This window comes from Procambarus clarkii, chromosome 83 (genome assembly GCF_040958095.1).
Source record: "Procambarus clarkii isolate CNS0578487 chromosome 83, FALCON_Pclarkii_2.0, whole genome shotgun sequence".
NCBI classification, from domain to species: Eukaryota; Metazoa; Arthropoda; class Malacostraca; order Decapoda; family Cambaridae; genus Procambarus; species Procambarus clarkii.
In genome coordinates this window covers 8,415,149-8,442,735 of record NC_091232.1, presented here as the reverse complement: position 1 = coordinate 8,442,735, position 27,587 = coordinate 8,415,149, and the positions used below count along the sequence as shown (strand labels likewise).

Here is a 27,587-nt window from a genome sequence, read left to right as displayed (position 1 = left end):
TATAATGCTTTGGTCTCTTAACTGTTTGGATACAAGCCAGTGAAGCTCTGCCTTGTTGTGTACTCTGGCCCCTAGCTTGTACTTTTAGGTCATACCTGTTGAGCGCTGCATTCTTTAGCTATAGGATAGCGCCACGCTGCCTCATTTTGTACACTCGGGCATAAAACAACTTGAAATACCTATTATTGGGAAGCATTTCTTACAGCACGACCAGTTTCACTGCTAAATATGCTCCTAAAAGATCCGCTGCTTAAGCTAGTCCAAGTCTGTGTAACCTGGTATAACACATAATAAGTAAACAAACTAACTTCTTCTAACTATTGCTTTATTTTTAAGTATGTATTTTATTCCATATTTATTATGTGTGTAAATCACGAAAATTACACGTGATGAAAAATGTGACAGTGTCAGACCACGAAGGAAGAATTGAAACAGGAATTTCCTTAAATACTTTCGTATTTAATAATACGAAAGTAATAATCACCCTCCTGAACATGTATTATTAAATATTAAAGTACTTAAGGATATTCCGGTTTCAATTCTTTCTTCGTTGACTGCCACTGTCATATATTTATTATGTATATTATGTATCTTTATTATATATGCAATCTAATAGACTTGATACACCCACTTCCTCAGTTTTAACCCATTACAACTGTCACAAATTAACCATTAAACGTGTTGATAAAGATAAAGTGATTGATTGATGAAGATTAAGCCACCCAAAAGGTGGCACGGGCATGAATAGCCCGTAAAAAGATAACGTTAAACATTTACTCGATTTATAATCCCATTGTAACTGGCTGTTGTTGTCTCCGCCACAGTGCCAACGCCCAGATGGACAACTCGGTGACACCCGTGTACCTGGCGGCCCAGGAGGGCCACCTAGACGTGCTGCAGTATCTGGTTGGCACGGCAGGAGGACGTCTCGACCTGAGGGCCAAGGACGGCATGGCACCCATCCATGCTGCAGCTCAGATGGGGTGCCTCAACTGCCTCAAGTGGATGGTAAGTCGGTGTGAGGGATAACACGGATTGAGAAGTCACAATGATGGAGGAGGGACTGAGAGTTACGGGACTTATGAAGGCTTGAGAGAGTCAGGGGGAAAGAGAGTTTGAGAACCAGAAGCGAGAAAGAATGAGAGCGAGGGGAAGCAAGACCAGTTGAGAACAAGGGAAAACGAGAGGAATTGGTAGGTCAATAAAAGATAACGGGAGATGTAGCAAGGTAAGGGATACGAAAAAGAATGAGACGTAAGGCAGGCTAGATAAAATAAGATGTGAAGAGAGAGAAAGAGATTGAAAGGAAGGGTGAAATGAAGGGGGTAAGGAGTCAGGAACAGGTAGACGAGGAAGGACACGTGATGCAGTCCATGGACAATACACAACACACCCCTCGCACCCTTGACCCTTGACCCTCACTCCCTGGCTTCCCATCCGTATATCCTCCTCCATAGTCTTCCGGAAGAGCTCTGGCGCAAGCTCTGTCCTATTCACTCCGAGACCTTGAAAATATAATCCACAATAAGTCTACCTGAAGAAGCACTTTACTTTATCCTCATAGCCTTCACTCAACTACTCGGTTACGCCTTACGATCCTCTTCCGTCATGGAGTGATCTTCATTTGACAATGCGCGGGAAATATGCTCATGGCTACACTTCTTTTCATGGCCTTGCTCTAGGGAAAGTTGTTTAGTAATGGTATTTTAAACAGCTCCTGTTAACTCGGGTGGGATACCACTCATGTCTGCAGCGCGGAAAGGATATTCGAAAGATATGGAGATGTAGAGATGTGGATATATATGAGATATGGATATATATGAGATATGGATATATATGAGATATGGATATATATGAGATATGGATATATATGAGATATGGATATATATGAGATATGGATATATATGAGATATGGATATATATGAGATATGGAGAAGATATGAAGATAAAAGGATATGGAGATATGGATATGGAGATATGGATATGGAGATATGGATATGGATAAAAGGATATACTTCCGTCGCGGAAGTATATTTACTCATACCAGGCGGTAAAAGAATCTTGGCAATTAAGTTTACATTCGCCATAATGGGAAGACTGGATACAGGTCTTCACGGTCTGTCCTTATTTCTCTAGGTGTACTTATCTTCCTCTGTTTGAAAGGTTAAGCTTCAGCTTTGAAGCCCGCCTCTAATTTTTCAGTAAACTTTTGAATCTATTGAAGTTAAATGTACATATATGTCTGCCTTAACGAGCCGACTACTTGTCGTTCAATATTGTCCTTACCTTCATCTCACGCCTCCAACACAGCATCACAGCTCACTAGCACCAACGTGCCTCACTATTACCACTCACCAGTAGCAACACGCTTCAACAAAATCATCATTATCAACACTCTTCATCATCAGCTCGCACCAACACTATCATCATTATCAGCAGCACGCATCAACATCTTGATTTACACTTTTTTTCTTGAACTGCTTTGAGGCTTTGAGAGCGATAGGAAATTCCCATATTACTACAATTTCCGTCCAGCGGATACATTAATCTGTTGTGTTACGGAGATAATTGTCGCTCATTTCCTCGAGTGTATCCTGGCCCAGACCCACGACCAGAGGCCGGATATAAACAAAGCCTCGCCAGCTGTGTTTTCCCCCATGGGGTCAAGGGTCACGTGACATGCAGAAGAATACCAGAAGTATTAGATATATACTTTTTTTAACGTGAGAAACAGTCGTTCGTGTCTTCAGACAATTGGAAAACGAAAGCTTAGATCGTAGTGAAATTTTAGTAGACATTTTATCCTGTATCATCAACAATATCGGTATGATTTGAAAACCAGATTAAACAGATTAAACATCCTCCCTGGTGTTTTTGGGTCTTGAGGGTGGGAAAGTTCACAAGGTCGGAGCGTTCTCATGGCCAGGGAGTTTGGTGCTTGAGACTGTAAGGGACCCGGGATAAACAAATGCAAACATGCCCATCCCCAGCACCTGGTAGCTTCCGTTCAGACTTAGACCTTAGAGTATGTCAGGTCAGGTCAGGTCTATCCAAACAATACGAGGTACGGATGTGGTCATTTGTTTAGTCCTACTCACCTGGCCGAGTGGGGTTTGAGAGGTCCGGGCGAGATAAATCTATAATTAAACTATCTACTGACCTGATTGAATAGATAATAATGGATGCTTCACCATTTTCTTGACGTTAGCCATGTAAGACATCCGCGTTGTTTCTGAGGCCTTGTGTAATGTTTTCTGCAGAAGCAAAACATCATATAATCCAGATGTGAGATGTAGCCGTTTTGTGCAGCACTCACTGATTGGACAGGTGATGACCAATGGGCGTGTCCCACGTGGTGGCCGATGACTGGCGGGTGTGGCAATGACTTTCCCCCTCGCTGGAACCTGGCGGGAAAATTAGTCTCTTCCTGTGGGGTATTTTTGATGTAGACAAAGGTCAACCCAGCGCTTGTGTCAGCTGCTGCATCTATATATTGATCTATTGAGTCTTTTCGGTGTTAATTCTTAGTTTCTGTCTGCCTGTCTCTGCCTGCCTGTCTCGTGTCTGCCTATCACTACCTGCCTGTCTACATCTTCCTGCCTCGTTCTGTGTCTGTCTCTCTCTCTCCCATTGTGTCTGACCATCTCTCTGTCTCTATTCGTCATCTGTTGAATCATATTGGTTCTATTTAATAAGAATGTTAAATTGGAATAATAATAATAATAATAATAATAATAATAATCACAACTAACAAAATAAGTATGACATTGATGGTAGTAATATTTCCATAATAAAGCACAAAAAAGCAGAGAAGAGACGTGGTGGATTTACAGGAGGGAGGCGAACGTAGTGTAAGGGATAGAGGAAGGGAGAGAAAAGGGTTGGGAAGGGGGGGGGAGGATTTGAGAGGGAGGAAAGGGTAAGAGGACGTAGGAGGGAGGGAGGGAGGGGGGAGGGAGAGGGGGAGGGAGATGGGAGAGGTTGGTCTGACCTTCGTTCCCACAATAATATTTCCTCTCCTGATTTTTCATGTACACTCCTTTTTTATGCTAGAACTCGCTCGCTCACTACGTTATTTATTTACTCTGATACCCTCGTCTCTCTCTCTCTCTCTCTTTCTCTCTCTCTCTCTCTCTCTCTCTCTCTCTCTCTCTCTCTCTCTCTCTCTCTCTCTCTCTCTCTCTCTCTCTCTCTCTCTCTCTCTCTCTCTCTCTCTCTCCTCCCCTAGCCAGCTGCTTCCCAGCATAAAGCAACAGGAGGCAAAATGTCATCCATTGTACGCAAATTGCAACAAAACAGAAAATCAATATATGGTTGTCCCCTCCTTCCTTTTGTGTAGAGTTTCGCTAATTATCTCTGTCCCACAGTTATCGCAGCCCTGCTACATCAAGTTCAAGTATGTTTATTGAGACAAGAAAAAATACATCTCAATGGGATAGAGTAGCTTAGATAGAGTAACATTTTTTGTTCACACGTCTTCTGTTTACTCTCTCCTGTGTGTACGTCTTTCTACATCTGTTGTATTTACACTTTTGTTGTAAATGGTAAAATTGGTGGTTGTAAGGACTGTGGTTGTGATGGTAGTATTGGTTGTAGTAGTTGTGTGATTCTGGTTGTTCTGCTGATTTAAAATAAATGTATTAAAATCATTATACTGATTGTGACTGTTGTCTTGTCAGGTTACAAAGTGTTTTATACAACTGAAGACTCTAGTATTAAGGTATTATCACTCATAGATGTGAGCAGGTGTGTAACGAAGCATGAATGTATATGTATCCCTTGTCTAGAAGGTTGCTTGGTGTTGGGAGTAACCTCTGGTGAGTTATTAAGGCTTCTTCAGGTGCTTGCTGACTAGCCACCAAGAATACTTTAGTCCTGAACATAGCAGTTTGACTCAAGAAAAATTTGAATAAACACCAAAAAGTGGGATATCTTCATATGCTATCATGCTTTTCTCGGTGAACATTATTTAGACGTTACAACTCTAAAGTCTAGTACAGTATATTGAAACTAGTAAGCTGTTTACATAGAAAGTCAAGGCCAAACATGCACGTTGAGAAAGACTTAATTCATCAGGTCATTAAGACGTCAATTATTTACAGAATGTGGAAACGTAACAGCTTCTAACAGAGGATGGAAGCTAACATATAAATAAACAGAAGATGGAAGCTATAACAGTATTAAACAGAAGATGGGAAACATTACAGTATTCCGGAAAGTCGGAAATTTTACAGTTGTCACCAAAAGATGGTGAAGCGTTACAATTGTGACCAGAAGATGGGGGTAAGACTTAAACACAGGTATCGCCTCTTGTTCACTCCAATCGACGAACATTACTTGCGGGGTTCCATGTTGTTTTACATCATCTAGCAGATATGCATTATTTACACAGGCGGCAGGGAAGTATGCTCACACTGTAAACATATCGTGTATGCTGGCTTAGCTGCTGAAGTGATTGATGAGATTTTCATTTTCACGAGTTGGTGAATGATTGATGGGTTTGATGCTATGCAAATTATGCTTTTATCTATTGTGGCTTCACACGACCTACGCTGCTACAAAATCCCACACTGTTACGTTCTTCTACCTGTTTAGCCATTAAAATACCCTTCCCGAGTTCTCAACACGTACGTCCGCAAACATCCTTCCTCCCTCCACCTCCCTTTCTGGAGCTACAGAAAGCTCCACTACACTCAGTACTTATACAACTACAGAAAACTACTACAGGAAGCTCCACTACACCCATCGCCTATACAACTATAGAAAGCTTCACTACACCCCTCCACCCACACAACAACAATAGTTAAAGCCTCACCAAGTACAAAAACAAATCAAATTCATCCACCCATTCACTTTATGCAGCCACTCTTAACTCCAGTAAACCATTTTCCACCCGTGTAGACGTGTACTCACCAACCTTCTCCTGACGCAGGTGACGGAGCAGGGGGTGGACATCAACGTGCGGGACGGTGACGGGGCCTCGCCCCTTCATTTCGCCGCTTCTAGGGGACACGCGGACACCGTCCGCTGGCTACTGAAGAAAGGGGCTTCCATCAGCCTGGACAAGTTCGGCAAGAGTCCCATCAACGACGCCGCCGACAACGACCATATGGAGGTGAGGAGGAAGATGGCGAGAAGGATGATTGATGGTGAATGATTGATGATTTGGAGAGGAATTGGAAGTAGAGAAGGAAAGGGGAAAATACATGAAAATACGGTATTAAAGATGGTTAGATTACTTTACACTCCATATATATACAAACCTAACTGGCAGTTGTTTGCATGAACATGCCTTGTATTCGTAGTTAAAACAGACAATAGGCATTTAAAATGGTTTGAGAATTTGCTTTCATGCGAGACAAATGTTCGTACACAGTGATGATTTTAAAACAATTCAAAAATTAACATTAAAGATAGAGTCGATGTAGGCAAACCTCAGGTAAAGTTCAAGGATATCGTCTTGATCTGACTCAGTACAACAGTCACCTCATTGTATAACATACCAGTATGCCAAGGTTTAACATTGTCAACACCTTCACATTCAACGGTATCCCAGAGAATGTTCCCGTGGCTCAGAACATAGAGAAGTTACCTGGTGCAGGTGTAGTATGAGTCTTGACACCTGCGTTAGTATCATTGGTTAGTATCTAACCTAGTTAGATACTAATTAGTATTAATTAGTTAGTATTAGATACTAACGTCATTGGTTAGGATCAGGCATTTTGCCATGCTACAAGATTGTCCAGCAGAATAATTATACGATGAACTTATGTATAATACAAAGCAGAACTTAAGATGCGTCTTACTCCAAGACTTAAATGAGAGCTCTTTGCAACTTTGAAAATGGCAATATCATGTCAGCTGAATCAATATCCCAATAATATTAGTTACCCTGAAAATCAAATAAGTTAAGTGTCTCTAATATCTTTCTCACCGTTTGTGTGAATAGATTAATCCACAAAACATGAAAGATTATCACTCCTTAATATGAAACAATTGCCAGATTGTACCACTTAACAACCAAAAACTATAATAACCAAAAACTATAATAAAATAACTGGGTGTATATAAAAAATTAAAAAAATTTCGGAAACACTTAAGTCAACCATTACCAAATAAATATCTACACGTTTCTTTCAGAAATGATCAATCTTTGTTTACATATTTACTACATAAGGGAACTGATATGTAGCACTGATATATATTATTACTTCAAATGTAAACAGTTAAAACACAATAACGTAATGTTTCTATGATAAAACATTAAGGTCATACGATGGAATCGAACCAGCATCCCTGGATTATTGTATTTGTCATACCAAAACAAGCACTAAAGTTAGATTCCTTCAGAGAATTTATTTTAACGTACAAATGCATTATATTGATGTTTTAAAAGCCTTGAAAACGTACTAATACAACCGAGTAGTCATATTATGTTTAATAAAATTAACACAATTAATAACATATTATTATTAATAATTAACGATAGTTAAAATGATATTAACAAATTATAGTTATAACGATAATAATAATAATAATAATAATAATAATATAAAAAACCATTGATAATGATGGTAATAGCAATGATGATGATAATGATAATGACGATAATGATAATATTGGAAAAGTGGACAAAATTAGAACGAGTCTTGAACCTAAACCGGTAGCTGTGGATCCCGTAGACTTGTGCAGCTGACAACCAATTTGAGAAAAGAAAAAGTTAAACTAATGCTATAAAACACTGATCAAAGACACACAGTATTACAAACACAGAGGAATATAACTTCAGTTCTGAATCGTTTTGTGTCCATATTTGCAGGATCTAAACTTTAACTGTGAGATAAAGCTTAATTGGCCCTTCTTAGGACAAATGCTCATCGAGTATATACTGGCTGTCTTATTTTGTTGTGTTGTTATTTGAGATGGAGACAGAGATAGAAAGAGGAGAGAGAGAGAGAGAGAGAGAGAGAGAGAGAGAGAGAGGTTAATTATACAAGTTACAAGATATCATTATAAATTATCTCATTATAAATTATCTCATTATAAATAAGCTCTCAGCTGGGACTAAGACGAGACACAGATCAAAACATTTACCGTATGAGATCCCTGCCTTAGAGAAGTGGATCTGGGTCACATCTATTATTATATCACTGATGGTTCTGATTGTCAACTATCGGAATTGATTAGCAACTATCGCTTCTGATTACCACATATAGTTAATACCACTGTAGTTCATATTGACTCCTCTCCCTTTTAGTTTTTGTTTTATATAAATCACGATTACTCAATTCTTGCTCCTGATGAGCAAATATTATTACCAAATTTTGCCTGAAACTATCGCTTTTGATTAGTATTAATCATGAAAGTAATAATAATAGTTTGATAGATTTGCACTCTTGATGTTTATCAACAATCTCTGTTACTATCATCTCTCTGGTATACTATCACCATGACCATCTGTGGTCGCTATGATGAGTAACTGAACTTCAAAGAATGGTTACAAAAGTTCAGATATTGCTGGTGTTCAGATATTATTCAGACATCACTGACCTTTTGAATACGACAAAACTGTTTCAAGCCCCAATGGCTACCGGATACGATTAGATGCGTTGGGGAATCACTAAATCCTATTATACACGACCAGACTGTTTAGGATAACTAAACTTTTTTTGACCACGACCACACTATTTGGAACACTAATAAACCCTTCTGAATACGACCAGACTGTTTGGAACACTAATAAACCCTTCTGAATACGACCAGACTGTTTGGAACACTAATAAACCCTTCTGAATACGACCAGACTGTTTGGAACACTAATAAACCCTTCTGAATACGACCAGACTGTTTGGAACACTAATAAACCCTTCTGAATACGACCAGTCTGTTTGGAACACTAATAAACCCTTCTGAATACGACCAGACTGTTTGGAACACTAATAAACCCTTCTGAATACGACCAGTCTGTTTGGAACACTAATAAACCCTTCTGAATACGACCAGACTGTTTGGAACACTAATAAACCCTTCTGAATACGACCATACTGTTTTTGAGCACCACTATTCAACACGATTCGAGTAAAACAACAAAATAATTAGACACCTCTCTGAACAGTGATGCTTGACAAAGCTTTAATCCGGAACTGTGAACACCTCTGCCCGTTCTTGTTGCAGGTGCTGCAGTTGTTGGTCCAGCACGGCACAGCGCCAGATTACATCACAGACTCCGACTCTACCGATTCCGGGTCTCACCATCACCAGTGCACCTGCCACCAGAGTCTAAGAGACAGCAGGAAGGTAAATAGAGCTTTTCTGATTTCATATAACATAAAAGATGAGGCTTTAATCACTCTTAAATATTTACGTATTATGTGCCCTTTTTTCTAAGTCTCGTTGGTGCATTTATATACAAAAAAAAATCTTATATCACAAGCCCTTTTTGTCTCAGTCTACCATTTCTTAGAGAGGCGTGTAATCGTTTTCTTTAATACTTTGTTTCTTCGTTTTCTTTGGAGTATTCTTACACTCCCGTTTTCTTTCCCCAGGGCTCAGAATGTTCCCTGACTGGATCCGAGTCGTGCACCTCTTCCTGCGAGAGTGAATGTCACAGCTCCGTTAGTAGTTCGGATTCTGGCGTGCACCACGAACCTTTCTACTTGCATCCTCCCGGTGCTGTCGAAACTGAGAGTACACAAAAGAGCTCGAAGGACTCCTCCTCCTTCTTCCTTAACCCCCTGAATGATTTAAAAGAAGCCTCGGAGAAACACAATAAAAATAAAAGCGAAGCCGCAAAGTCCAGTGACAGTGAGGATGGAAGGAATTCAAAGGAGCCCTTCTATCTACACAAGCCGGAAGCTGTGTCGTATCACAGAGTCCAGGAGCTCTTTAGTCTCAAGAGTGGCAGAAGCAGTGTAAAGAGCAATGGGAGCAAGAGCCATTCATCCAAGAGAGGAAAATCCTCAAAAGAAAAGAACGTCTCCCACGAGAACATAGAAAACGGGCAAGTAATAACATCTTCCAAAGAAAACGGTCATTCTACCAAGGGCGGAGAGAATGGGAAGACAAATGGGATCCTGGACTATGCTAAACCTAACAGCGAGAAAAAGAAAGGCAAAATCGACTATGAGGGAAGGAAACTACCTAAAATCCCATCTCCATCATCTGTTTCGAATCCAACCTTGAAAGGTAAGTGTCCAAGGCAATATTATTTTCAAATTTCTTTTAGCTTGTAATTTCTTTTTAAATTTTCTTACACATCAAACTTCGATTTTGTCACTAAGCACATTGGAAAAAAAAGGCGAGAACTTAATTCAATTTCAAAAGTATGATATATTTTTAAACATAATAACATAAGATTAAAGGAAACTGCAGATGGCCTGCTGACCCATGCGAGGCAACTCCAATTTATAACCAATACAGACATGATTACCATACACAAAATACTCCGGGAAATCGATAGGGAAGAAAAATGATTATTTAACACAGGTGGTACTCGCACAAGGGAACACAGGTGGAAACTGAGTATCTAGCTGAGCCAGAGAGATATTACAAAAATTTTATCAATGTCAGAGTTGTTAACAAATAGAATGCACTAGGCAGCTAGGTGGTGGAGACAGATTCCACACACAGTTTCAAATGTAGATATGATCAAGTCCAATTCGCCCAGGAATTTGTTCATCAGTTAATTCACAGTTGAGAAGCGGGACCAAAGAGTTGAAGCTCGATCCTTTGGAATAATCAGTCATTAATCGGACTTTCTATGCTATCATCCTCTTTCCCTCATTTCCACATACGATGTACATCGAACATTCGAATGTGTTTTCGTGAAGCACATTATTAATAAATCTAAGCTCGTCCACTTTGGCATGCGTCCTTTTCGCTATTATAACCCCAGAGATTACCAAATTCAGTTGTCATTGAAAATTATATTATCCAACAGCTGCATTTTAATAGCATTTGGACGATAGTTTTGCTTGCTAGCAGCCATACATAAGTTGCAAAATGTTGCCGATGTTGGAGTCTTGATATATGGGTAATTTGCAAGATAAAAGGTATTTAAAATTGGTTTTAATGTTATTGGTTCGTCAATGAACTCGACGCGAGAGTTTGATGTTGGCCTTAAGTTCTATCAACAACATCTGGAGAGTTATTAAGGCAACTACAAGTGCTTGACCAACCAGCAAGTATTTATTTATTTATTATTTATTTATTTATTTATATACAAGAAGTTACATTGGGGGTTAACAGAGAATATAGAAAATAAGTTGAATTAACATTCTTGTAAAGCCACTAGCACGTATAGCGTTTTGGGCAAGTCCTTAAACTAAGCGAAATTTTTTTGATAAATTAACAGTAAAATTGATAAAAAATGTTAGCAGGTATTTTACAGTTTTTTTTTACAGGTACAGATAATTTTAAGTAGAATAATTACTACTAATATTAATTACTAATTAATAATTAGAATACTTTAGTCATGGACACAGTCAAGGACTAAAGTAAGTGTATATACACACGAGGATCAACACTTCCGCCATCTACACACCGGAGTCTGAATGAAGGTGTTTCTTTTTTAGATGCTCTAAGAACAACAGTTAAATGAACAAATTTTGCAGCCGTATTATGGGATCAAACTTGCTTTTCTGAACTCCTCAGGCACAGTTGTAATTTTTTTGGTACATGTAAAAAAATTTTATGATGAACAGAAACACGTTCATTTAGTGTCAGGTTTAAGATGTAGAACACATTACATATATTTTCTAATTTCGACTGTTTGCATTGGGGAAAGCCTTCACAAAGCCTTGGAGAGTACGTGTGAAGAATTGACTGAGGTGTCTGTGCTTGTATAAAAGAGTAATATGCTTTCAAAAACGTCGGTGAGGCCACCTACATCCAGACGTCACACCTCTCTGACCTCTGATCTGGCTTCTTGTTCCTCTCCTTCTCTATCTCCTCCGCTTGTATACCTCCCATCATCATTTTCCCTCTCCTTTCCTCCCCTCCCATCTACCCCACCCCTCATATTTACCAGGTAGCGTGCTCGACCCACTTATGGACACATCGCCACCAGTGTATGAGTCACCTGCAGTTCATGTGGGTGATCTGACGTGCTCTGTCAGCGCTGTTCAGCACTGTACGCCCGTCAGGTTAATGGACAGCAGTTCGGAGCTCGCTTTGACAGTCGGGAATGATTGCCAGACACAGACGGGAATGATTGCCAGACACAGACGGGAATGATTGCCAGACACAGACGGGAATGATTGCCTGATACAATTGGGAATGATTGCCGGACACAGACGGGAATGATTGCCCATCTTTGCTTATCTGTCTGTGTATCAACAGTTTTAACACGTGTATCTCACGTTGTAGCTTTTCAAGAAGAAATACTTGACAAATGATAAAGCTTCCAGATGCTTAAATTGAGCCCATTCTCCTGTTTAGCCTATTTTTTTAACTCTTTTTAAATTTGAAGTCACTACTAATTTTAATAAATTCTCCAACAAATATCGATTCATCGTGAAGCCAGAAAACAAATTCAAACATTGAACTCATTTATGAGCTAAACTAACTTTTAAGTGGAACCTATTATAATATGGAGTCTATCTTCAAACTGAGACTATCCTTAGACTTGGACCTTTCTTAAATTTATTCATTTTCTAAACTCTTGCGATTATTAACGCCAGGGAATTCATAAAAAAGTAAATTATTTAAATAGGGTTATTAGAATTTGAAACTATCCTTAATTGGCTAAATTGTTAAATTATCTGATTGACGACTTGGCGACCGCTCAAGCACTCGTGGATGTGTGTTGTTTATAGTTTTTGAGTGTCAGGTCTTGTGTATGTACTGGCGGGGGGACGGAGGGGGGGAATTGAAATTGAAATAAGTTTATTGAGGTAAAATACACACAAAGGGAAGGGTAGGGGGGGGGGAGAGCTAGGTATTTTACAAGTACGTGGGAAAGGAAGGGATGGGGATGGCGGGTGTGGGGTGGTTGGGGGGGGGGGGGTAGGGGAGAGGTCAGATATCTTGCAATCGGGGGTCAATATTGTACACAATTGTATGTACTGAGCAGGCAGGCCCCTGGCTGCCCTCTACGTAACAGGATATCGTCGGGCTTTGCTATGTGACGCACTCGCACGCACTCACGCACTCACGCACTCACGCACGCACGCGTGTCTGGCTTCGTGCTGCAATATTACGAAAAGGTGTCGTGTTGCAGGTTTTAATGGAAGTCACTCTATTATAAAAATTAAAATGTATTGTGTAACATAAGAAGGTCTGAGACGGTTATATGGCTTGATGTTATTCTCGTTTTTGTTATAATTTTGTGTGTGCGTGTTCGAGAGAAATATATTTACTAGAACAAATCCACAAGGGCCGTGACGAGGATTCGAACCTGGGATGACGATAAGGCAGCGTCTGGGATGCTCTCGGACGTGGGTTCGAATCCTCGTCACGGCCCTTGTGGATTTGTTCATTTGATGCATCACGCAATTGTGATTTCTGTGTGTATATGTAGTAGATATGATAGAAGAAAAATAGATGGGGAGTTAGTACATTAATTAACCAACGGGTAGAAAGGCGGGTCCAAGAGCTAACAGCTACATCCGGCAGGGCACGAACAGTAAATGAAAATCCCCAAAACGCACATAAACACACACACACACACACACACACACACACACACACACACACACACACACACACACACACACTCACTCACTCACTCACACTCGTGACAAACAATATTTCTATCGTAATATGCAAAAATATGAACCTTATTTATTTTTATATTTGTTCTTCGTTGAACTGATTTCACTTAATCAGGTTTCCAATATAAAAAATAATGAAAAGTTACCTAAGATGAAGGTAATATACGAAAGGAGAGAGATAGACGCGACATTCTTCATTTTCAGATATATGGATTGAGTGTTTATCTTCCGATGTGTGGGTTAGATGCCTTATTTTCAGATGTGTTAGTTGAGTAGCCTTATTTTCAGATGTGTTAGTTGAGTAGCCTTATTTTCAGATGTGTTAGTTGAGTAGCCTTATTTTCAGATGTATGGGCTGGGAGTCTAATTATTTTCAGATGTATGGGCTGGGAGTCTAATTATTTTCAGATGTATGGGCTGGGAGTCTAATTATTTTCAGATTTGGGGGTTCAGTGTCTAATTTTCAGTCACGTTATTGTGACTTGATATCTGCAGTGACAGGAAACTAAGTGACAGGCCTCTCGTAGCTCTCGTTCTTTAGACATTTCGCGCAGCGAAATGTCATACGATGAGGCGAAATAGCAACGATGAGGCAGCGCTCATCGTCGCTCTCGTGAAAGAATTCAGGTCGTCTCCTTTTCCCTGACATTTGGAGGTTGTTGGCTAGCATTTATTAACGATTCAGATAGTTATCTTTGGTATTTGTTGTTTATGTGAGGTCGCTTGTCGCGTGAGAGGTCGCTTGTCGCGTCAGAGGTCGGTTGTTGCATGTGAAGTCGTAGTATGGAATTCAAGTGTGTCGCCCTTCTGAGGCAGCCTGCAGTGTTTGTTTTAGATAACTTTCCGCCCGTTTTAAAAAGCTTCCGATCGTTTTATGTAGCTTTTTGCACGATTGAGGTTGCTGGTCGACCATTTTAGGTAACTTGCACCCGTTTTAGGTAACTTGTCGCTCGCGTGACATTAATTTACCCCGAGGGGAAAGTGTTTACATTTTTCCTTTCTGTTTTCTTGTGGTTACGAATGCCAGGAATTACATCTTACGTTTATGTAATATGAACACGTTTCAAGATCGCAATTAGGGAGGCAAGCTGTGGAATGTTACGCCAGTAATGGCATCTTGACTACGAGCCCACAACACAAGCAGATTTAATACAAAAGCATTACATAACGCGAGCGTGAGCTCCAAAGGCACTTCCAATGTCAGCTCTCAGGTTTCTAGGACCTCGATGCCTTTCTGTTGCATCGGTGCCCCATTGCGGTTTCTTGTTCTCTGTTCCCTTTGAGTTGTTTCTAGGGTCTCCATCTGTTTTTTTTTTAGAGCCTCAATACCCACAGAGGTTTCTAGAGTCTCGGTACCACTTTGTTGTTTCTAGGGGTATCAGTGCCCCCCTCTGTCGGTTTTTAGAGCCTCGGTGATCCTCTGTGGTTTCTAAGGTTTGTTTATCCCCTCTGTGGTTTCTTCTGCTTTTCATGGGATATAATGATCTTAATCTGACTGTTAAATAGTTATTTGTGTTCAATCACTGGTTCTTTATTTTATTTGTATAAACTGCTGGTAATACTCGTACTCCGAGATCGTTTCAGCGGCTTGCGCAGTTCCCTGGTTTTTGTTGGTCTCTAATATAATTTTAGGTTCTCTAGCGTTAATTGCTGGTTTCCAGTTGGTGTTGGTTTAATATCGTTCCTGGTTGTAAGTGAAGCTCAATGATCAGTTAAAATCTTCTCAAGAGAGCTGATTGGTCGTTAGGGTCTTTGAAGAAGTTATAATTGGCTGGGAGCTCCATCAGCCAGACGGTTATCGCTATTGATTGCATTGTTTCAGATTACGAGAATTGTGTGGTCAAAAAAGATAGTTTATTCCGTACGTGGTGCTGTTGCCATTTATTCTGGTCTTATAGCGCAGTAGTCTACGTTGTCATCATACAACCGAAGGCCTGACGTTAAATTTCCGTAGTTGGACAGAGATGGTTGTGCGTCTAGCATTAATCAGGTACCCAGGAGATAGGCAGTTGTTAAGGGTTGCACCCTGGGGATGGTCAGCAGTTCTTCCCGACAACGGGAAAGCACAATTACAGTCTTGGTTCATATCCCTGTCTGTGGCTGTAACTCTGCGCCCTCTGTCAGTTTCCCTAAACTCTGTCTCCCAACGTCATCACTTGTATCCTCTCTCTCTCTCTCTCTCTCTCTCTCTCTCTCTCTCTCTCTCTCTCTCTCTCTCTCTCTCTCTCTCTCTCTCTCTCTCTCTCTCTCTCTCTTTCTCTCTCTCTCTCCTTCCTCGACAATACAGTTTTTTGTCAGTATACTCTGCCAAGACCACAACCATCTGGCGGTACACACAAAACTCATTCAATTCCAATCGATGTTTTTCTCCCCCAACACATGACATAGCCCCCCATAACTGGAGAAAGATAGAGAAAGGAGAGAAGATTGATAAACATCAAGATATTTATCGTGGTCATCACCGACGAGAGAGCCAGGAGGACGGAGAAGGAATACCAAGTACCCAAAGATCGTCACGTGCGAAGCTAATCGTGCTTGAAGTTCTACGGGCGGTGCTCTGGTTGCCAAGGAGACCCCGCCACCTGCTGGACAGGTAACGGAGGAGGAGGAGGTTGATAGCCACCACAAGAGCTGCTTCCGGCCGGGCTTCCATGTTGTTACTGTCTTTGAGATCGATGTGAAGTAAATACAAATGATTTTGTATGTTTTCTCATCTGAAGATATGCTCAGGGTGTCCTGTATTGTAAAGCGTGAAATGACATATATATATATATATATATATATATATATATATATATATATATATATATATATATATATATATATTATATGAAAACATCACCATACATATATACATATCATTATCAGCCTTGACATCGGAACCAGGTTTTAGTCCTTTTCTCATTGCTTCTCAAAATAGCCTCTCGGGATACATGTCTTAAGACAGCAAGGACAAAGGGTGGTTATGCTTGAGGTGAAGGTTGTTGCGTCTGTCCTTGTAATTACTCCCAAGTGCTTCATAGTCGTATATTGTTATCGGGGTTTTCTCTTGATAATTACCTTCCCCTAGCTTTCTCTACACTATTAATTACAATCTCCGGGCTTCTTTGGTACTCTCTCCTGTGGTTAATTTCTTAATTTAAATTGTTAACATTTTTCAGAAATGTTTCGAGAGATGCGGTTTTCTGTTTTTATTTTTGTTTTAAAACTTTAGATGTATCTTATGTTGTAGTTGTGACTACAATTTGTGAGGATGTTATTGGAGTCTTTGAACACAAGTTATTGATTCTCTATCTTCTCTCTCTCTCTCTCTCTCTCTGTCTGTCTGTCTGTCTGTCTGTCTGTCTGTCTCTCTCTCTCTCTCTCTCTCTCTCTCTCTCTCTCTCTCTCTCTCTCTCTCTCTCTCTCTCTCTCTCTCTCTCTCTCTCTCTCTCTCTCTCTCTCCCTCAGAGCAGCACGTTGTAGCAGTTTCACCAGCATAATTACCTCTCAGGAACGCCTTCCTCGACGCTGTGTCAGAAGAAACAATGCAGTATAGTCCCTCGCTGACAATGAACGCCAATGAAACTTTATTTACAAATGATTTAAATTGCCGACGATGTAATTAACTTTCTACTTTCCTCCCGCGCTAACTTAGTGTGTTGGAAATTCCTCGAATTTACTTAATATTGCTGTAAGCTTAAAATTGAGACAGAAACTTGAGGAGTATGAAAGTAAGCAGGTTTGGAGGTAGGCAGGTTGGGAGGGAGGATCGGTAGAAGTTAAGAAAGTTGGTAAGGAAGAAGATTGGTAAATAGGGAGGTAGATAAGTAGGTAGGTAGGTAGGAGAAAAAGTGGAACCGAGTGAACCAATCAATTTGATTGATAGATTGGTAGGGAGGAACTGAGTTAAGTAAGAAGGTTGGTAGATTGGGAGATAGGTAAGGGAGAACTGTGATGGTTAAGAAGGGAGGTAGTGGGGAACTGTGGTAGGTTAAAAGGTAGGGAGGTAGATAGGAACCGGTGGTAGATTAGAAGATAGGTAGATAGAAATGTAGATAGGAACTGATAGGAACTGTGTTAGGTAAAAAGGTAGATCGGGACGTAGGTAGGGATGAACTGTGGTAGGTAACAAGGTAGGGAGGGGAAGAACTATGGCAGTAGGCAAGTAGAGTTGGTACGAGCAAATGAATGCTTGAGATGAAATGAATTTAGTTAAACTCAGCAAATAAGAAACATGTGTGTTAGATTTTCTGTCCTGGTTCGAGTACCGCGTCACTTTCAAAAGACAGACTACACAGACAGACAAATTGCCTGCCTATTTGTCTCTATCTCTGTCTTTTAACCAGGAGGAAAGCTAGAACCAACAGGGCGTCCAGGACACTGTTGGGGCGTTTGTCTCTGATATTTTCTCGATATGATCGAGTTCGCTAAATTCTATCATTCTTACCATTGGCAACGGAGCCCGGGTGCTCCCTCTAGCTTTGGTGCAAACTTGCAAAGTAAAATAGTGGATTAAAACAACGAGAAATTAGATATGTTTTGTCCCTTCAAGGAACTATAAAAATATATTTCAGCTTTAAAGAAAATAAAGAATATATATATATATATATATATATATATATATATATATATATATATATATATATATATATATATATATATATATATATATTTATATATATATATATATATATATATATATATATTTATATATATATATTTATATATATATATATATATATATATATATATATATATATATATATATATATATATATATATTTATATATATATATATTTATATATATATATATTTATATATATATATATTTATATATATATTTATATATATATATATATATATATATATATATATATATATATGTCGTACCTAATAGCCAGAACGCACTTCTCTGCCTACTATGCAAGGCCCGATTTGCCTAATAAGCCAAGTTTTCATGAATTAATTGTTTTTCGACTACCTAACCTACCTAACCAAACCTAACCTAACTTTTTCGGCTACCTAACCTAACCTAAAAAGATAGGTTAGGTTAGGTTAGGTTAGGTAGGGTTGGTTAGGTTTGGTCATATATCTACGTTAATTTTAACTCCAATAAAAAAATATTGACCTCATACATAATGAAATGGGTAGCTTTATCATCTCATAAGAAAAAAAATTGAGAAAATATAATAATTCAGGAAAACTTGGCTTATTAGGCAAATCGGGCCTTGCATAGTAGGCCGAGAAGTGCGTTCTGGCTACTAGGTACGACATATATATATATATATATATATGTACAATAAAGAATGTCTGTCTGACTAAAGCTGGAGGTCAGACGCTAGGCGCAAACCTCACTCACATCTGGGTAGGCCTATGTCCCACAAAGATAAATAGGCCTGCAAACCCCTGATGAGCCATGGATGTGGGAGGATGCTTCAGAGCTGCTAGCGAGAGAAGCGACTAATTATGGGAGGAAACTGTGTGGGAAACTCAGTACGAAGTTTCAAGAGCAGTTGTGATACGAGGCGAGAGAGGTTGGGAGCTCACTCGGTGTTACTCGGGGTCTCAGTCACACAGTTACTGACACTCGAGTCACTCACAGTCACACGCATCATCTGGAGGATCAACATTCAAGGTGTCATGGGTTGTGGGAATATGGCTGACTTCTCATCCTCTCTCTCTCTCTCTCTCTCTCTCTCTCTCTCTCTCTCTCTCTCTCTCTCTCTCTCTCTCTCTCTCTCTCTCTCGCTCTCGCTCTCTCTCTCTGTTATCATGGTCTCTTGGTTTGCGTGTTGACTGCGATTTGGTGGTTAGTTTGTGATAGTTGATCTGTGTTAGTTGGTCTGTGTGTTTCTTGATATCTTCTCTCTTTAACTGCTAATTATGCCTTCTTCTTTTTCTTATTCCTCCTATGATTATTATTCTCCTCCATCTCTTTATCCGGTGCAATTCCTCACCCTCCTAATCTCTTCATCTCTTCAATCTACTCCTCTTCCTTCACATTCTCCTCTCTTCCTTCTCATTCTCCTCTTATCTGCTTCTATCTATGAAACCAGTTCCGTGTGCTCTAGACCCATGAAAGGTCAAGGACACGGAGTGAAAGAAGCAAAGGTCAGTTTTTATAACAGCTTAGTCACAGCTTACCTGGTTTATCAGTTGTCACTGAGGCCATTCAACTGGTTTTTATTTTTCCTACGTTTTAAACATTTAAGAAAATGTAATTAAAATAAGCTGCAGTAAACCTTATGGTCCATACTAGGCAATTGTTATTTATATATACACATGAAATACTTTATATATATATATATATATATATATATATATATATATATATATATATATATATATATATATATATATATATATATATATATATACTTTATATATACTTTTACAGTTTGATAAAATATTGTGTTTCATTGTTTTTAGCTTGACTGGGTTGGCCTGGATGCAGTTATAGCCTGGCCTATTCCAATATGTTCGGCTTTCCTATTCGAACTCATTTGAATCGCTGCCTTTTGGTATATTTGTTTGGAATTTTGGTTCGGTGGAGTTTTCTACTATTGTGAAGGATGGAGGTGGTCGGGGAAGCCGTCACTGAAGACGTATTATCAGGCTGTAGACAAACATAAATATAGGAATTCATCCAATATTTCGATACAGGTTGAAGCCCATTGCAGCAGGCAGGCAGTAGGCAGGCCCACACGCAAGCACGCACGCACGCAAGCACGCACGCACGCACGCACACACACACACACACACACACACACACACACACACACACACACACACACACACACACACACACACACACACATACACACACACACATACACAACCACAGTTTCAAGTGTAGATATGATAGAGCCCAGTAGGCTCAGGAACCTGTACACCAGTTGACTGACAGTTGAGAGGCGGGATCAAAGAGCCAGAGCTCAACCCCCGCAAACACAACTATTTAAAATAAGACAACCGTCGAATGAAAGAACAAGATCTGAGCGCTGGTGCTCGGTCCCAGAGGGAACAAACACTGTTCCCTTCCTCAATAAAAACAAACACACACACACACACACACACACACACACACACACACACACACACACACACACACACTCATATACAACTAAACTCAAGTGAACTTAGTGTGAACATAGACCTTCGCCAGAGCAAACACAATACGACAAATAACCTTATAGAACCATTGCTAGTTTCACAAGATCACTGTAAATAATCATAATATTAATAACGGTACATGAATTAATGATGTTTCTCAAGGAAAAAATCAAATATAATTTTGTTTTTAAATAATACTTAAAATAAGTATTAGATAAATGACCTCTGGACAGTGAAGATATTCAGGAGTGTGTAGCCACTGTTGAGACACTGACTGTGGCAAGGTCCGCTGGACCGGAGCTTGGGGCAAAGCTTAAAGGAATGACAATCACATTCCCGATAATGAAATTGACTTATAATGTCCACACGACGGTCCAGAAGCTTGACATATTCAGAAATTTTTCAATTTATATATGTATCCCACCATCACCACAACCTGTATCACCACCACCACAACCTGTATCACCACCACCACAACCTGTATCACCACCACCACAACCTGTATCACCATCACCACAACCTGTATCACCATCACCACAACCTGAATCACCACCACCACAACCTGTATCACCACCACCACAACCTGTATCACCACCACCACAACCTGTATCACCATCACCACAACCTGTATCACCATCACCACAACCTGTATCACCACCACCACAACCTGTATCACCACCACCACAACCTGTATCACCATCACCACAACCTGTATCACCACCACCACAACCTGTATCACCACCACCACAACCTGTATCACCACCACCACAACCTGTATCACCACCACCACAACCTGTATCACCACCACCACAACCTGTATCACCACCACCACAACCTGTATCACCATCACCACAACCTGTATCACCATCACCACAATCTGTATCACCACCACCACAACCTGTATCACCACCACCACAACCTGTATCACCACCACCACAACCTGCATCACCACCACCACAACCTGTATCACCACCACCACAACCTGTATCACCACCACCACAACCTGTATCACCACCACCACAACCTGTATCACCACCACCACAACCTGTATCACCACCACCACAACCTGTATCACCACCACCACAACCTGTATCACCATCACCACAAACCATCACAAAGGAGTGGACACATGTTTTGCTGGCATTCCTCACTCTATATAAAGTGTCACAGTGGGTGCATACATTACCAATGATGAGGCGTGTCTGTGTTGTGATTCATTGTGTCAATTGTCGGCGCATTCTCTCCGGCTCCCGTTTCCCGGCTCCCGTTTCCCAGCTCTCGTTACCCAACTCCCGTTTCCCAGCTCCCGTTTCCCGGCTCCCGTTTCCCGGCTCCCGTTTCCCAGCTCCCGTTTCCCGGATCCCGTTTCCGTTTCTTCGTTCTTTGCTGTGTGGTTTCTTTCGTACACTCACTGTGAGACGAGCGCTCTACCAACTGAGCTACGAACTAGCCACAATAAAGAAGGATTTCAGAGGCACTAAATCGCTTCCCAAACTGACACTTCATGCCTTCCCCGGGCTGCCGCTTGAGCATAGAAGGATTAGATGATCCTCGCCCGAGTCATATAACTGACACCCCAAAAAAAACATAAAGTTTAAGTTTTTAATAACAAAAATCATAGAAAATTGTGAGAAAAAAATACGGTGTTAGTAAAATTTTAAACTCTAAAAAAGGTGATGTAATATGATTCATTAAGAGACGGGACGGAGAGAATGATTGCAAAACTGTCTTGTGTTTAATGTTCGGTTCCGCTAGTGATTCCGTTGGTCGCCGAGGACATATAGACTACCGTTTGGACGTCCAGTGAAATGGTTATCGTCTCTGTATCTCGCTCTTTGTCTATCTGTACCTCTGTCTCTATCCCTCTCTCTCTCTCTCTCTCTCTCTCTCTCTCTCTCTCTCTCTCTCTCTCTCTCTCTCTCTCTCTCTCTCTCTCTCTCTCTCTCTCTCTCTCTCTACCTCCCTTTCATTTTTGCACAGTTTCAATTACCAAACTTCTCAAAAACTATATATACTTTTACTATAACTATAAAGTTATAACTTTACCTCTGTTATAACTATAACAGGTAAACATCTCGTTTATTTACTTTTGTAAAGGAGATTTTCCAGTCACTTAATCCCTCTGAACCATCATTATTACCATTGGGCTTTATATATATATATATCAACATATATTTGCATATATGTAATACATTATGTATGTATTCACACGCACCTGTTCGTAAGGTGTGTGTGTGTGAATACATATAACATGCTTCATCCTATACCGTTTGCCTCACACGACCACAAACGGGCCACGTTTCTTTCCGGATCACGGCTCTCATTGTAGCGTCAACTAATTCATGATGAGGAAATCGGCACCTGCATGAGAGCCGGATGATGCGGGTACCTGCTGAACCCTACAGTGTGGCCACCTGGGCCACCTGTCTCTCGGAGCCGGATTGTGTGTAGCCCTCCTGTTAAATAATGAGGCCGGATTATGTAGCCATCTGGCTATATTATGTAGCCACCTGGTTCTTGGTTCTGAATGATGACCCCCTTTTTGGTTCTTCATTGTGATTTTCGTGAACGGTGAACATCGCCACCAGTGTTCAAAGTTCAGCTGGGTGTTTGGCTCTAGGCAGCAAAATAGGTGCAAATGAACAGGTGACTATGTGCCAGGGGCACATAGACATAGACACAGGAATAACTGTGACATCGAAGCATGGGTGTTCATGCTGTTCCACACCACTCCAGTTTCATTCCACAATGCCTCCTTCCGTGTTATTTCCCAATATCTTGTGGAATTGTGTCACTTTTCCAAACCTTCCCTTTATGTGTGTGTGTGTCATTCCACCATATCTTCTCTCATGCACATAACCCCACTCCATTTTCGTAATGATGTTTCTTCCACCTTTCGAATAGTTTCCCTCTCGTATTACAGATGATTACTTGAGACTGTTCTCGTTGTATGTTGTTGACACGGCAAGAGGAAGGTGTGATGGCCCTTAATTGTGCGTTTTGTTCGAGCTCAAGTGTGCATGTATGGTTGGTGTGTGTGTGTTTGTGTTTGTGTGTGTGCGTGTGGTGGGGGTGGAGGGTAAGAGGTAAATGAAGAGGAAGAGGGTGTTGAAAAGAAGGGAGAAGTTTTTAAGAGTGGGTTTCGGAGGAAAGTTTGGTTGAGTATAAGGTGGTCGTTCTTCCCCATGCCAAGAATGTGGGCGGATGAAGCCTATACAACAGGATCAACGTTGAAATGGTTAATTCAACGTTGAATTAACGTTGAAAGCGTTGATTCAATGTTGATTAAACGTTACTCAAGAACGTTTTGCCCGCTGGGGGGCAGTGTGTGAAGGAACTGGGATGAGGAGAGACGTAGAGTGTAGAAAATGAGGTAGGACAGGGAGTGTGGAGGCCGGGAGATGGTCAAGTACTGGAGAGGGTCTGGGAGTGTGAAGCTGGAAACCATACGCCGGGGAGTTAGACGGGTGGGTGAGTGAGAGAGGGACGGAAGGAGACAGGAAGGAATGGAGGGAGGGAGGAAGAGAGTGATGGGAGGGTGGATGAGAGTGAATGTTGGCGGCAAGGTTGTGCGGGAACTTTTCCTAGATCTGATATCGTTACGGCTTTTCTGAAGATGGGAAAACTTTGTGCGCGCGGGTGGGTGGTGTGGGAACTAGAGAGGTGTGCAAGTTTGGTATGGGAGACTGGAAGGTCGATGAACGTAAGTTTCGAAGCTGTTTGGGTGTTTATGTGCCAGTTAGTGTGTCTAGACGTATACCGGAAACTGTGTGTACTCACCTAGTTGTGGTTGTGGGGGTTGAGCTTTGGGTCTTTGGTCCTGCCTCTCAACCGTCAATCAACTGATGTACAGATTCCTCAGCCTACTGGACTCTGTTATATCTACATTTGAAACTGTGTATGGAGTCAGCCTCCACCACATCACATGTGTGTGTTTCTTTATGTGGTCCTCAGGTGATAGTTTTTTTATCTAGAACCACCCCTAGATCTCTTTCTTTATCAGAATTCTTCAAAGATTTCTCACATAATATATAGGTTGTGTGGAGTCTATGTTCTCCTATTCCAATGTGTGTGTGTGTGTGTGTGTGTGTGTGTGTGTGTGTGTGTGTGTGTGTGTGTGTGTGTGTGTGTGTGTGTGTGTGTGTGTGTGTGAGACAGCCATTAGCAGTAGAGTACCTGTTGACAACAACACTTCCTGAACCTCTGGGCTACTGACTCTCACCAGCAAGCGCTGTCGAGGAGAAAGAGAAAACGACTTTCAAGCTGATTGATGTTGAAAACTTGATGGCAAAGACATTCGTTCTGTCTTGCTCGGTAAATCACCAAAATATTCTCTCACTCTTGTTTAAGTTCTCGCAGAACCTCTCCGAAGTATCTTTGCTGAATGTGATGCCAAATGCGCACGAATATAGGGATTTTATAAGAAATCAAGAGAGTCTAAACTGAACCAAACATATTTGTGTTGTTTTTTGCGGTTTGTTTTTCCTAACATATCGACAGACTAGTGTTATGTATCGCGTTTTCCCCCATGCTAGGGGTCGCACTGAGTACATTAGTGAGTGGACCTGGAATGGTCCCCAAACATATGTATCACTTTAACTCTATAACTCCTCAGATGATTCGAACCCAGGCCGCCAGGGGTCTCCCCATTTCCTCACAAATGTACTCAGAGTGACGCTAATATGTTCAGAGATTTGGTGAAATAACTGGGTCCACTGACCGCCACGAGTGTCGTCGGGTGATGGTTGATCATGGAACTTGTGTAGATAAGTTCCATGACTAACTAACACTTACAGACGGTCGGTGGTGCCGTGGTTAAAGTAACAGTGCTGTTGATGGGAGGACTGCTGGCGGTCTGGATTCGAATCCTCTGAGGGGTCATAGAGTTTAAGTTATATATGCGCGGGGGGACCATTTACTCTCTCTCTCTCTCTCTCTCTCTCTCTCTCTCTCTCTCTCTCTCTCTCTCTCTCTCTCTCTCTCTCTCTCTCTCTCTCTCTCTCTCTCTCTCTCTCTCTAATGAACAAACGTTCCATCTCTCTCTCTCTCTCTCTCTCTCTCTCTCTCTCTAATGAACAAACGTTCCAAATAACAGCTATATTTTCCCATATAAAGTTCCATTTACATAATGCTGTTGAGTTTTGGACACTATACAACCGAAAGGACATAAATTATTGAGAAAACTATATATGAATGATAAAGTTACTCCCAGGACCAGGAATTAAAAACCTTCTCTATGGAGCTAGGTTAGAAAACATAATTTACATCCTTTTCAAATACAATGAGTAGTGAGGGACGTAATTTAAGTATACAAATTGTAAAAAGGTTAAAATAAAGAGGATTTAAGTATTGTTTTAAATTCATCAGCAAAAACTACAACACGAAACAATAGTTTCAAACTAGATCAGTATATATTGAAGAAGGACCATGGAAAAGATTGATTTGTAAATAAGGTCTTTGATTTAGAAAACATATTAGCGTGCAGTCGGATAAACTGGGGATCCCTGAACTGTTCATAGAATACATTAGATATACATTAGATATATTAGATATACTTGGGTGAGTTTGAACCTTGAAGAGTTGAACATAAAGAGCAATTGTCTCTCAAGGGCAATTATACAGTCTCAGTTCTTTTTATCAGGGATAGTTCTTTTCTCGCTTATACCCGCTTCTTTTAAGTGAATGTTCTTGTGATTATATAGTGTCGTTTGTTGCCTGAACCCACCCAAGGGTCACCTGGTTAATATTACTGGCAGCAGAGGTCAGCTGACATTTTAACCTTACATAAGATGTTGTTTATAGGTAGGGTGGGTTTTTGAAGGTACTCACCTAGCTGGGTTTGTGGATACTTACAGGTTACTCACCTAGCTGGATTTGTGGATACTTACAGGTTACTCATCTAGCTGGGTTTGTGGGTACTTACAGGTTACTCACCTAGCTGGATTTGTGGATACTTACAGGTTACTCATCTAGCTGGGTTTGTGGGTACTTACAGGTTACTCACCTAGCTGGGTTTGTGGGTACTTACAGGTTACTCACCTAGCTGGGTTTGGTGGGTACTTACAGGTTACTCACTTAGCTGTGTTCGTGGGTACTTACAGATTACTCATTGAGTTGTTTGCTAGGTGGAGCACCAGGTCTTAGTCCTGGCCTTTACTGTTGCCTGTCATTTGATGCAATGCTTCAGGTCAGCAAGTCTTGTATGATACCTGCTTGTAAGACTGTGAAGGTCTTACCTCGACTAGCCTCTCTATCTTGTCCCACTTGTTCACTACTCTCGCACTAAGCATTTGTTCCTTGATATTTCTGGCCATCTTTCTCATTTGTTCGGCCATTGGCCGATTAATGCAATAATTCCCATTTCTCATGTGTCTCGAGTTTGTGTAATTGTTGATTGAATTTATTTCTACAGCCTCTTCAAACCCGTGTGTGTACTCAGTTAATACTCACCTAGTTGTGCTTGCGGGGGTTGAGCTTTGGCTCTTTGGACCCCCGTCTCTCAACTGGTCTAATGAACTGTGTGTGTGTGTGTGTGTGTGTGTGTGTGTGTGTGTGTGTGTGTGTGTGTGTGTGTGTGTGTGTGTGTGTGTTTCATTGTGTTTAGTCTCGGGGCATAAAAATAGTGTTCTCCGCTCCAGCGACTGGTCAGTCTCTATTGTCCAACAGAGTACAGTAAAGCCTGGTGCCAGGTCCAGTGTTCAGTGCTGATTGTTGCTGGACCATTTAGTGAAGGGGAGTTTGTCTCTCCTTCCATCCTGCCGTTGATTGCTCCACACACT

At 40.8% G+C, this 27,587-nt stretch overlaps 1 protein-coding gene across 7 annotated transcripts in view; it reads left to right on the top strand.

Annotated features, from left to right (window-relative positions):
* Positions 1 to 27,587, top strand: part of f (espin protein forked) — a 350,799-nt gene that overhangs the window by 265,210 nt on the left and 58,002 nt on the right. For all 7 annotated transcript variants that reach the window (XM_069316353.1, XM_069316354.1, XM_069316356.1 and 4 more), the window contains 4 exons: positions 825 to 1,008; positions 5,933 to 6,115; positions 9,175 to 9,297; positions 9,546 to 10,185. In XM_069316353.1, the coding sequence (XP_069172454.1) occupies positions 825 to 1,008; positions 5,933 to 6,115; positions 9,175 to 9,297; positions 9,546 to 10,185 (1,130 nt within the window). The remainder of the gene's footprint in view (positions 1 to 824; positions 1,009 to 5,932; positions 6,116 to 9,174; positions 9,298 to 9,545; positions 10,186 to 27,587) is intronic.